At 38.4% G+C, this 13,769-nt stretch overlaps 1 protein-coding gene across 1 annotated transcript in view; it reads left to right on the top strand.

Annotated features, from left to right (window-relative positions):
- The window catches only part of LOC127021056 (transcription initiation factor TFIID subunit 4-like), a 147,302-nt gene extending 136,053 nt beyond the window's left edge, over positions 1 to 11,249 (top strand). The window contains exon 15 of the mRNA XM_050903981.1: positions 10,955 to 11,249. Coding sequence (XP_050759938.1) covers positions 10,955 to 11,122 — 168 coding nt within the window. The 3' untranslated portion in view covers positions 11,123 to 11,249. The remainder of the gene's footprint in view (positions 1 to 10,954) is intronic.
- The last annotated feature ends 2,520 nt before the right edge of the window (positions 11,250 to 13,769 follow it).

Here is a 13,769-nt window from a genome sequence, read left to right on the forward strand (position 1 = left end):
AGTAGAAGCCAAGATCTAAGAACCGGCAGTTAGTGGGAAAAGCTGATATGGGATTATCAAGGTTAGAGTTCAGATAGAACAGATGGTAAAATAGTTATAACCTACTGTACCATATGTTACTGCCGCACATGTTCAGGTAGCACGTTATATGTACTGTGTGGAAAGATCAGTGATCCTAACACAGGTTTTTAGAAAGACCAAAAAAGCTCTTGAAAAATTGATTTCATAATTTCAGGCCAGGTTAATGAAAAAGCCGTAATTAGTTGAACCGCACAACAGAACTCACTATTCCAGAAAGGGATACAAAAAATTAGGTGTAGCATGCAACTGTATCTTTTCTAATTCCCAAAAAGCTAAAATGAAGCTTGTATTTCAGGAAGTCTGTTTCAGGCTCGTTATACTTGAATTTCTGGGGAAAGTATTTAAAGAAAAATTCACAGCACTTGAATTCAGACCATTAAAAACAGGTTACGATTTGATTTATGATTTTTGTAACTTTTAATCAGGGGCAGATTTTCAGAAGAGCATGCTATCTTATTAAGGTGCCAATGAAGTGATAAATTTCTCATTGGAAACAACTGGAGCTTCACTGGGTTAGAGTACTTCAGAAAATCTGACTCCTGATTTCTAATCTCTGCTGTTATTACTCGGATGCTTTTTAAAGAATCTGATGTGACACCAGGAAAATAGGAAGGTAGAAGACAAGAAACAGAAAAAAGGGTTAATCAAGTCAGAAGTACTGGGAGAAGAAGTGGAATGGTAACAAAGAAGAAAAATGAAGGCAGAGAGTTGTGATTTGGAGTGGTGCTAAAGAGCCTCTGGGCTTGAGATTCATCTCGCATTTTATAATGCTCATGTTGTGTTGTATCATAATGCACTTGCTCCTACTACAGCTAGCTGTTCCTCCTCTCTTATTGCCAATGGTAAAAATAGGCCAGTAGCATCATTCCATACTATTGAGCGCATTCTGAATTCCATGTTGTTTTTTCACTCGCCTCTCTAATTAATTTAGTAATCCTCTTCAGCGTGTGTGCATGTGTACGTTGGCGTATGTCTGCTCGGTTGCCCTCTTCCATCATCTGTTAGAGTTCTCACGTTGCTGATGATTGGTTGTGCCAGCTCCCTTCCAAAGACAGTGAATATATTACACTCCACTGCATTTTGTTTAACTTTGCCAAAAAAAAAATCCCATCACGAGCCTCTGTTTTTGGCTAGTACTTTGGGAAAGGTTTTTCTTCCGTAGTTGCAACCCTCTTTTTTATATAATAGTCATGTTTATTTTATTTTGGGAGTAATTAGATAGGAGAGGCTTGTCAGTTTATACATTGATCATTGTCAACTGTCGGGACCTGTTAGTAATAGCTATTCAATATGCGTCAGATGATTTATGGTATTAGGTGATTTTGTATCTGTCTTAGACTTATTTCCTATTATATATTATAATATCTGTTTTAGAGTTGTTCGTAATGGAGCCTTTGATCTTGGCTATCTGGTTTTTAATTTATTTTAAATAGTTAATAACGATGTATATAGGGTTTTTCTAATAAAGGAAAGGTGGTGATAGTTGTGATATTTACTTGTTAATTCTTCTTTTCTTGAGGTAGTCTGTGGTATCCAAACTTATCAGAATAGTAAAGATGAGAAGTGAGAGATAACTAAGAGTAGAGCTTTAACATCTGAAAAAAATGTTTTTGTACATCACCATGTCTCCTCCATGATCATCTGTAGACTGAAGAGATTTTTTTTTTTTAGATATTGATATGGATTGCTCAATCATTTTGTTACAGCAAGATACAGTTGGTTAAAGGATCTTCTTGAAAGTTTTTGTGATGCATTTAATCCCACTTTGTAAAAAGAGGTGGATCTGGGATAATTGCGAGAGTGTGAAAGGGTTAACTTTACAAAAAACAAGTAAGTTTGGTTTTTTTCAAATGGCTTAGTTTGAAATTCAAGGTTTATTCTCTGTTGTTGGTGGTGTTGAATATAAGTGTCTTTAAAAGGTTGGTTGTTTGCTTTGTGGTGAAATGGGTTGGAGGAAGATAAGGATTGGGGAATTCATGAGGTAAGAGAGGATTACAGGGTTTTTAAAATGTTAGAGCAAAGTTTAAATTGTCAGTATAGTGTTCATAGGTTAAACTGATCTTTTTACTCAAGGCTTGGCTGTCTATTTTGTCTGACAATGGAGAGAAAGGAAAAACCTGGATTGACATTAAGAGGTTAGAGGACAGTATGAAGCAGAGGTGTTGGGTTTTTTTTTTAAAAAACAAAAGACGATGGAAGTGCGTACGCTGAAGCAATCTGAAGGTTGGCGGCAGATTAGATTGCAATCTGGAGGACAGAGAGCAATGAAGAGTAGTGGAGACATGCAGGTCACAAAGTGTATCTGCTTTGAGTCCTGGAGAAGTGATCCTGATGTGGAAGAGAGAGGCAGGCAGGGGGCTTTAAAAAGGATTTGAGAGAGAGTACAGCATGATAAACAGTACATGGTGCCCATGACATGCAAGCGACTGTCTTTGTAATGTAGAAGGGGAAATGAAAGAACATATTGAATCGGGGCTCCTATAAACTTACTGATGTCTAGAGGAAAGAAAACCCACCTTGTTTCCTTTTTGGGGCCATTCTTCCAAGAGTTATTTGTGCCGATCCGATTTAAGTTTTTCAAATATTTTCTGAACAAACAAAACCACTAACTTAAAAAGAGTCAAGAGTGAGACTTAACTGTAAGAAGCAGAAATGTTAAGAAATCAAGAAACGAATGGCTAAATGATTCAGCGACTTCTCCCTGCTGAACTGTATCATCTCTCCCTAATGTCTGAAATGCACCAGGCCTTAATTACATTCCATGATATTTGCAGTAATAGAGTGTTCGCCATCTTCCACATTTTTTTTTACAAATGTTAGCGTCTTATTTCCTGTACACTGGACTGTGTTCTGACAATGTGTTTATCCTGCAAGCTGAAGGTATTAGCATTTAGGGCTTAATTTTATTGCCACTCAATCCAGAGATAACCGCATTGCCTGCTTTGTTTTGTTTCATTTAATGGGCTGGGTGTACGAATTAGGGCCGTATACTACCCTCAATCCACAGAGGAGCCTCTGGTAATTACAGAGAAAGGTTTATACCACTGTCTGTAGATAGTAACTAATCTGCGAGCAAATTTTACACGGGAATAAAACGTGCCAAGAGCTAGTAGATCTGTGGCTATTTTTCCCTTTGTTTGGCAAGTGGTGCATAAAGTCACTTGATTGGCACTTGCACAATTGCTGGGAGTGCGCAAGATGGCCAACAGTTGCAAACATAATTATTTTAAAGTCTGGGTGTTATACATCATAATTAGGCTTAAGAACTGAAAGTCAGTTGAGATGAATGAGGGCAATTCATGCTCTCAAGAGTTGAGAAAGTGATTTTGTGTTTAGATTTTGCATTTGTAAGATTTCCCCCCCCAGCATTAAGATTTAGATACATTTCTCTCTGTCTCCCGCTCTTCCTCCCTCCCACGAGAGGACTGGCAATATATGAAACAGCTGTATGATATCTGTGTCTCACCTTAAATAGGTGAGATATAGCTAGCACATGAAGTGTCACGATGCACTTAGTGCTGATTTTTTCATCAAAACCAGCTATGAATGAATCTAGTCCCCCACAGTTACCCTGTCCGCTACAGTTGTTCCGCTCAGCATGTCTTCAGGAAGAGATAGACCAAAAAAGCAACCTTTACTGGATAGCAATTATGTATATTTTAATTAGGTATTTAAACAATTAAATTTTACAGTTACATGCATCTAAAGATTGATGAATGTCGAGAATATTTTAATTATTTTAAGTTTCTGATTAAATGAAAGTCACAATCATACAGGTTAGAAAAGAAAGGGCCACCCACTATGTAAAACTGAGACAGTTTTGAACTAACATCAAGGATTACCACAAGAGAAAATTCAGATGGGAATCAAATATGATTCAAGGAAAATGTGAGTCCTGCAAGTTGGGCTGTAGGGCTTCTCCCAAAGTTGGTTTGACGTTTCTTGACTCCCAGTGAGAGAGAATACAGGGATGTACAGCATGACTGGGCTGGAGTAAGATGGGCAAGTCCTTTAAAAAAAAAAAACAACCAACAACAAAAAACCCAACCAAAAAAATCCCCATGCTAATATTGAAAGATGAGAAGGGAAAAGCACCACAATGCTTGAAAAATAACAATAAAAAATTTGGCAGGATTAGTATTTCAAAGGGAGCAGCACTTGATTAAACATTTGGAAAGCATGGGAGGAGAAACATTCCAAGCAAAATGAAAATATATGTGTATGATGGAAACAGGATAAATAGAATATTCCACTTATAATTACCACAGCAAGAATGCAGCCCAAACTTAGAGTTCTTAATCAGGTAAAATTGTCATTGCTTTTAAGTCCAAGTAAGGCAGTGAATTGTGGTAGGTATGAGATGTTTGTGGATAAAGATGTTGGCAAGATCTATAGCTGCAGTGAAGAGCAGGTCCACGAACAAAGTAAATGAAAAGACCTGGAGCCTGCACCACCGAGCAAATCATGAGTGTGTTGCAAGAAGTCAGAGGATACAAGGCATCCGTTTTTATCGCATACCAAGTGAGGAGTGAAGGATACGGAAAGACCTTTGAAAGGTTAAAAGTCTTCACAGAATGCGCAGCTGTATCTCTGCACAGGAAAAACTTGTGTTTTTCTTTCTCACATTAATGCAGTGATTATTCAGAGATCTGCATGGATAAATTGATTAAGAAGTTAAAATTAGTTGCAGTCTGGTTTCTTCCTGAGAATGACGTGTTGAGGACTGGGCAGTTGAACACCCATCTCCCTTGAGCAGGTATATGTCATGGCCCACAGCTGCCTTACGCTTCATCTGCATTACTTATTTCCATTGGGGCAGACTTCTCTTCTGCCCAAATGGTTTCTCACTGAAACGCCGCATAGCCTGCTTTTTGCCCCTGCTCTCATTCAGTTGGGGGGGGAACGCTCTCTTAGAGGAAGGAATAGGTGGTCAGGTTGGTAATAGATGCCCAATTCTCTCAACTGGAAGTTTTTGATGTGATGCTGTTTTACAAAGCAGGTTTTCAATTATAATAGTACTTGGCATATGTGACTTCGCTTAACATAATAAAGGCAAGGAGCAGGTACATATAAAGCATTCTTCTTGTAATGGCAGCCCATTTCTTTGGGTTGAAATAACATCATGTAATTATAAACTAAAGTGATCGCATCTAAAGAAAAAATTTTCAGTGTATCCATGTCTTAGTATGATTTACCTTCCTCTTATTATTTCTTAATATAAAAATTACTGCATGCTGTCTTTGAAATGTTGCAATTGTGTTGGTATTTGAAGTACTTGTAAATACTTGTGCAAATCAGTTTTTCCTGATGTTTTTCTGCAGGGCGAGGTGTGTGTTTATGTGCCCAGGGGAAATGAGATGCATTTGCATCCAAGAGGGTGTAGCAAGCGAACGCGTGCCAAAATGGAGTCTGTAGGAACAGTTGCACTAAAATAGTACAGGATAAAAATGTTTGCAAATGAAAATAACTAGCTTCCGAAGAAATAAGGTATCTAATCCTCCCGGTAAATGTTGCTGATCTGAAGGCCTAAATGACAGCTTTTGGTGATGAGTCTTTCTGAAGACACTTGTAAAGCCACCATATTGTGCATATGAAGATGCACAATCTTTTTGTAGATATAATTACATTTCATATAGTATTGTTAATGTTTGAGGTGCTGACAAACAGTTATTACTTACTTTTCTGTACTTCAGGGGAATACTGATTTAAGGATGTTTCAGCTCTCATTTAAATCAGTGAAATCATTACTATTAGCCTCAGTAGGTGCTGAATTAAACCCTAAATTACGTGGGACAGCTAATCATACATAATAATATACCTGTTTTTCATGTACAAAGTGCCTCTCAGCCAAAGATCTAATAGCACTTTATGGAAGTAAACATCATTGCTGCAGAATATCTCCAGAATATTTCTTATGATCCAAGACCTCTTATTCATAAGAGCAGACTAATATATACCTTATCTTCCCACTCCTCTTCAGTGCATGGAGGTTGGAGAGACAAAATTCCTGGTATTTTTTTTACTCCATAGATAGCTTGGCTTTGAATTGTTACTGTATGATTCCCACTTTCAGGCTTTGGCTTGAAGTGCAAGTCTGCCACAAGGATGTGCCATGTAGCCCGGGAAGAAAACCAGCAGATCTTTTATCATTATTGCCTTGTCTGTCTGGGTCACAGAGAAGCAATAGCCGCAGTTCAAGACGATGTTCAAAGGAGAGATGTCAGGACTGAATTGTTTTCTGGTGAAGGAAGGATGGATAAAATATTAAATGCAATCTTCTATTTGCCCTTATCTTTGTGTTTCCTGACAAGAATATCGTACTGTATTTCCATGGTTCTGTAATTCAAAGCTGAAGGTATACAGATTTGTGAAAAATTTGATTTAATTGTTCAACAATAGAAATCGTTATTATAAAAATGTGTAGATTTTGTATTACATGTGCTTTCTTACGTGAAAGCACTTCTGTCTCGAGCAAGGAACAGCACACTTCTGAGAGTTACTCGGTTTAATTTTCATACACCTGCTGCTGTAATTATTGTAATTTAATGCACAAAGACATTTTTAGTTTCTGAGCAGTAGGGGAGTTTGTCCATGAAAATTTCAGAAGAGGTGTGTCTGTCTCTCTCAGTCTTCTTTCCCAGTAGCCTTTAAACCTTTTGGGAAATACTGATTAAATCGGGGGGGGGCGGGGGGAGCAGCAGCAGGGGGAGAGAGGTAGGAAGGAGCTTGAGATTTTAAGTCCCTACAACTTCCATGTGAACTGTTGGCTTGGGTACAGGAAAGAGAGACATACTGGTCTCGCCAGCGAGGAAAAGGCTGCAGTATGAGCTCAGGAAGCTTTGGGGTAAGTTTGGCTTGGGGCCCACATGTCTACCGGGTGGCTGATGAGCACATGCAGCCTGGTGGGTCACCCACCCTGTGGGACGGTGCTTGCCCAGCTGGTAAGTGAGGATGGCAGAAGAGCCAACCGTGGAGTAGTTCTGAGATCGTTTTGGAAAAGGTGAAGGTTTGGGAGGTGGGGGGAGTTTGCGATAGGTGGAGGGTAGTACAGCGGACTGAGGATATTTCTGGAGGAGGTGAGAGGCGATGAACGTTCTGTAGAGGAGCCGGGTTTATTGTGGTAGGTAGTAGCAGAGAAATGTGACATATCTGTCAGGAATGAGGCTTCATTAGCTTCTCTGTGCACAGGACTATTTGTTTTAATTTCTACCCTATCACTGTGAGAGCATGTTTCTTTGCCAGATTGTTGTATATTTACTCAGTGATCTACCACGTCTTTGTTTAGTATTTTATTTTGAACCGTTTTTATTCTGCTTTTCCAACAGCATGAGTTTTCTCATAGAGGACAATCATGCAAATAGCAAACAGGCTGAGATGGGTGGCCCAAATCTCGTGTCACATTTGACATAAATTCAGAATTGCTTCAAAATGTGCGTACTGAACCAGTAATTACTCTGCTGCTTCTTCTTAAGCCATCATTTCAAGCTAGGTAGCTTCCAACAGTTGAATTAAGCTTGACAGTCCAACACTGTTATTTAAAATACTGTAAGCTATATATACATCAGCTGTGCATATCTGAAGTGCATTAAAGCCCATTAAAGTAGACGGACCCGTACTGTTTCAGTGGGTCTTGGATTACAGGTTAACAGAGAGCATGGCACCATGGCGTTTTTGCGAATTCCTGCATTTGATTTTCTCTTCAGTCCCGGCTGGGAGCAGGAGTTGTGGGGGGGTCTCAGGAAAGCCCGTTGTAGCCCACCTCTCTGTAGCCCTGCGAGGAACAGGTGGAGCACAAAATAACTTGTTTGCTCTCTGCTGTCTTCCTTGCTGTCCTGTGGGATTTGCAGCTGCCGAGTTCAAAGCAGTCACCAGTGGCTTTGGTGTGTTACAAGGAAGTAGGATTGAAGCAGCAAGGGAGAAGGGGCAGTGGGGAAAAGGAGAGGACAAGATGGAAGGGGATAAGAAGTCACTATAACTCATGTATGTGAGCAATCTCAAAATGAAATGGTAGAGTTCATATATAGATTAAATGTTTTTTTCTGGTCTGGAACATCTTAAATTTCCCTTAAATTACAAATAGAAGTTCACTGATACAAAAACTAGTACTGATGTATATTTGAGTGGGTGTGATTTGGTAATAGCTTGGGTGTGGCAGGCCAGGAAATAAAGGATGTAAACAATTTACAACCATTTATTTTTTTATTAGAGCTTTTATCTTTGTAACTCTTATTAGTTGCCATAGATACAGACAACACAGGGCTTGTTTGGGTTAATGAAAAGTCTGTCATGCTGATAAAAAATGTGATTTTTCTTGAGAAAAATCTGCATTACTTCAATTCCACTATTCTTGGCAATTAATTTTAACTATGCTTGCATTCATGTGTATAATTTAAAAATTGTGGCATTTAGTAGTCTACATTTTTTATATAGCATCTGCAGAATAACTTTGAGTACAATGCAGTACCAAACAAATTGGTCTTTAATTTAAATTAGAGATCATATTGACAGATATAAATTACTGTTCTGTCAGTTTACAGATGTGCTTCTGTACTTTCTAAAATCATTCTTACGATTTTTTCCACCTTGTAAAACAATTACAGAACATTATCAGGTAACGGGCTCACAAGTGTGGTTATGAATGTGCACAGCTTAATGTCATGTTATGACGTTGCATTAAGTATATGCTCTTCCTACATAAAAGTTCAGTATCTCAAGTGATAAAGGCAATGAATATGACTTATCACATCTTAATTCCAGCTACTCTGGCCAAATAGAAAGCAATTATTTGCTGTAAATGTACCTCAACTGATTGAAGAAATGGTTTTATACGAAGAAAAAATTTTAAAATTAAGTAGCTTTTCTATTAATATTTGGTAAGTGTGTGCAGGATGGCTCTAGTCTGGTGTGCTATGGACAGTATTTTCTAATGAGTTTAAGGTGGCCACGTTTCTTACAAGGGTGTTTGTCGCTGTTCAGGAACCGTAGTCAGGATGAATCTGAAATAAGTATTACTTGGAGCAAGGGGGAGAGATGCACCATGTGGGGAACAGAGAAGAAAGAGAAATATTTTTGAGTCAGCTTGATTTAAAATAAATACATATACGGTGGTTTCTGGGAGAGCTGGAAACAGTGGCAACAGCCCTGGCAAAGTGGATGCATGGTCAGAGTGCAGGCGAGAGGCAGCTTAAGGTAGGGTATTGTTCCAGACCTGTGGAAGATAAAGAGTGCGAGTTTAAATGACGCTGTTTCTTTTAGGAATGCAAAGCGTTTTGGTGTAAAGGCTGAATTCAGAGCACCGCTAAATAAACGGATTGTGCACTGGAGATGTGTCTGGCTTCAGCATGGATGAGCAACCCTTGCAGCTGCAGCACATGCTTTTCCTATGAGCAGTGAGGTTAGGTGGTAAATCAATTAATCTATTAACAAAAGCTACTCCATACTGGAGAACAGAATCCCTCAGATCAAATGCTCATGGTGCTCAAAGGTTGTGGGCTTCTCCCTCTCTTGCCTGCAAGCTTAGCCACATTCATTTCACTACATTAAGCCTTTTGTGTTTGTGGTTAGAAGAGAATAGGATTTGCCCCACTACTGTAATTTAATAATCAGGTATAGGAGAAATAGCTTGAATGGTGTAGTTCTGCAAGGAGTCTGACTGCTGGTACACAGAGAGAAAAGCAACAGAGAAAACAGTGCCACATCTTACTCGCAATATACCATATATATGTTTCCCCTACAATCTTTCAGTAGTAAAATTACGCTTAACTGTATTTCTAATGGCTAGAATCAAAATCCTAGAATAAGTATTTCCTGGGGAAAGACAGGTAGGTTATTAAGAGCAGCAGTAAGTAAATTTGGGATTTTAAAAATATTGAAAACTTTGCTAGATGTCTTAGAGGTTTGAAAAATCATTTAAATCTTTTTAGAGATTGAAACCTATTTTTCTAAGTTAGAACAGTTTATTTTGCCAGAAATCAATTGGAATTAATAAAAACAATGGTCTCCTAAGGATGAAAAAAGGGTTGAATGTGTGTATCAGGTTTCAGTTTTAAACTCAACAAGACTGCAGTCTCTGTAATTACGTCCTTCCAATTTCTAAATATTCAGATCACAGTGTTCTCAGGCCCAGTTTGTGAATTGTCTCTCTATATAGAAATTCAGTACCTTTAAACCAATTTAAACAAACAAAAAATTATTTAACATAGCTTTAGAAAATAGTATACTGATGCTTGTCTTTGTCATCGCATAATGTCTGAGTCTTGGTCATTTTTCTATTTAATTTTTCCCTCTCTCAGCTGAGCGTTGGTTGTGTACTCAAGCAAGATTGTTCAGGATCTCCCCACACTGAGCCTTTCTCTTCAGTACACCCAGAGGAGGGAATCGGGGTCCCCGTGGGACTTGCAGCTGCGGAGGTTATTGCAGTAGCAACTCCTGATACACCACCCACCTTTTTCCAGTCCTAGACCCAGGATGGGGAGTAGGATGGTGCCCGCATTTGATACGCTAAAGATGGCTTTATCTGCTGCAAATAGTTTTGTCCTTAAAAGGCTCCTGAAATTAAACTGGTCAAATACGTCTATGGTTAACATGACTGTAGCAGGAGAATGTCAGACATATTTGTCCTGCGTTGTAAATGAACAAGGTCTAGCCTCACGTGTGTTTTCACTTGAGTTTCTTTACTCAGGTTAACTTGGTGAGACTCCGAAGAACAGGAAAAAAACGAAAAAAAATCTCACGTAATACTTCCAGAATTGGGCTCATAATAATCCATTTAAGATGTTTAAAACAATCCAGCAGTTAGTAGTTGTAAACCTGAGAGTACGAGGAAAAACTTTACCGCTGCAGGACTTTTGACTTTGCTGTGTTTTCTTTGTAGGGTCTCAGTATGTCTGGTGGAAGTCAGGCTGGCTTGGGGACTCCTTCATCCAGGCAGTATGCACGACAGAAAATAACTCGCGTAAACCTCAGGGACTTCATCTTCTACATGGAACAGGAAAGAGAAACGAGCCATTCTCTCCTGCTCTATCGAGCTCTGCTTAAATAAAGCCAAGAATTGTACTGATTTCTCCATACAGAAGCTCAACTTGCATTGAAAAGCTGTCATTTTGATGTGCCTTCTATTTTTTTCAGAAGTCAATGTTCCAGTAATTTTGTTTTGTAGAATTGTCAGACACATGCAATAAATTCCCTTTATGTAAAAAAAAAAAAAAAAAAAAAAAAAAAAAAAAAAATCTAAAAAACACAAAAAAATGTGCAAAAGGTTTTAAAATGTTAAATCCACAGATATAACCAACATCAAAGTCTTGCTCCATTTGGCCATTTTTGCTAAGGCTGAAGTAGATGGCGTTGAAGTTACGCAGATGGAAAGACTGCTGCGATGGCTCACCTAAACCATCTCACGGCAAGGAGGACTGGGACAGGTTCACAGGGTTGGGACCTAACCATGGTGTTAACCTGTATGTCCACTTACGGTGCTGGTTTTGTTTTCTTTTTGGTTTTACTAGCACCGTTTCCACTGACTAACCACGGTGATACCTGTTGTTATTTTAGATTAGTTATAATTGCAATTTTTTGCACAGCTAAGACAATAGCCACTGCACACCCTCACAAATTTTATATATTTAGGATTTTTGCTTTTACTGCACAGCTCATTTCCTGAACCAAATCCTAAGTGTATGAAATCTGTGTGTTTGGGTCCCAGCTGAGTTACCTTGACTAGCTTCCAGTTGTTTTCTAAATCTCTTCAACCTTTTGCACATTTGTAGCAACTGGTTAGTAACATGAATCAAAGTTGGGTTTTATTTTCTAAAAAATATCTTAATTTATTTATTGCAAAGAGTATGGTTTAATGGTGGTTTTAAAAGAGAGTATTGTTCAGTAAAGATTTTAGAGTATTCTATATGGATTTTTAAAGTCACTGTAAAGGAAGTTTTTGGGGGCCGGTTCCGCTCTTTGAGAATCACGAGAGCAGGGGTGAGCGAGCCCTGGCAGCCCGGTGCCACCGGGCAGTGAGGGCGGCGCTGCAGGGACTGGCGATGCCTTTGCCTTGGACGATGGGACCCGAGGACTCCAGTCCGGAGAGGCTGACGAACAAGCGTGTGACTTTAAGCATAATGAGTAGTTTTAAGGACTTACAGGTGGGATGAATGCTTTTTAAATGCTTTGCTGAATTGGAATTTAAGGGGCCCGCACCAAAGCCCAGGGAAGTTAGTGTGAGTCTTTTAAATGGGTATTGGATAGGACTGTTAAGCAGGCAGGTGGGCACAAGTTGTACTTCAAAAACGTAACAGTATTATCAGTAACCATGGAAGGGAGACATTTGCTTATTTATCTTTTCGATTTTTACTACGTTATGCTTGCCACTTTTTTGAGGCAATATTTTTTTTTTTTGATGGGAAACCATAGCGAAAGCACAAATAGAACTATTTGTCCAATAGTTTTAAAAACAAAAGTTTTAATTATTTTTTAAGGTTTATGAAAAGCAGAAGAAAATTTATACTGCTGCTATTTAGCCAAAAGATTATTCATAAGGTATTTAAGGCCAGGAAGTGTAAAATTATGTTTTAAATGTATTGCTAATTTGTACATATTGTTTATAAAGGCCTTGTGTTTATTAGAATTACGTTATTTTGATGATTTCTGTACATACTCGTAAATACCCCCAATTTGTGTGAAAACATACTCCCTTATTTGTACTTATTTTGTAAAGAAATAAAACAATTTACTAAAGTAATACATCGAGTGACATACAGTATTAATTTATCAAACATGAATTTCACATTGTCTTGTAGTTCTTAAGCACTGTTCAGAAACATTTTGCATTAAAATATTAACAGAATACCCACAAAGAAATATTAAAACCAAATACTTCAATGTTTTGTTGTGCTGATTCTTATCCTTTGTCAAACATCTAGTAAAATTGTCAACAAACCTCGATGCTATTAATACAGCGAATGAATGCACTCAGCAGTTGCTTTCTCAAAAGCGATTAGTCCAATAAGCACAACATAACATTCTCGCTTTCTTTCCAAGACGTGGGAGCACAGTGGTGTAACAGGGTTGTACAGAAAGTGCTAGCGAAGACTCGTGTTCTTCAAGCCACAGTTTCAGTGCTTGGCAACAGAGAATCAGAACAATTTTGTTCAATTGAATTAAGCGAAAAACCAGGCTACGTTTACTTTTTGGCCTTCATAATAAAAACATTTGCTGGCTGCGCACCACAGCGTTACTGGAGTTTCTATGGTATTTCAAAACCTGTTTTAGCGATGCTGAGCAATGTTCTTAATTAAGTTATGTTGCTATGGTTTAAGGCCAGAAGTAAAAATTCAAATCACTTTTGCTGATATTGCTGCCTAAAAATATAGGGAAATAAGTAAAAAAGATATAAATGAAACTGTCATAAACTTTAAGTAAGTGACCTGAAGTTACTAACTAAAAGAACATGTCCTAGCTTTTTTTTTTTAAAGGCATATTTCTTCTAACAAAGTGATTGTTTCCACATGTCTTCCTTGCCCTAGTGCTATTTTGCAGTCAATGTGATGTCATGGCTCAAACTTTCCATCTCAAGTTCACATTTAACTCGGCTGGCGCAGCCTGGAACCCTTTACGATGCCACCTTAGCAAGCTGCCCTAAGTACTGGAGCTGCTTTCTTGAGCTCTAAAAAAAATACGGTAAACGCCAAACTGAAGAA

The sequence above is a fragment of the Gymnogyps californianus genome, chromosome 12, assembly GCF_018139145.2.
Source record: "Gymnogyps californianus isolate 813 chromosome 12, ASM1813914v2, whole genome shotgun sequence".
Taxonomy (NCBI): domain Eukaryota; kingdom Metazoa; phylum Chordata; class Aves; order Accipitriformes; family Cathartidae; genus Gymnogyps; species Gymnogyps californianus.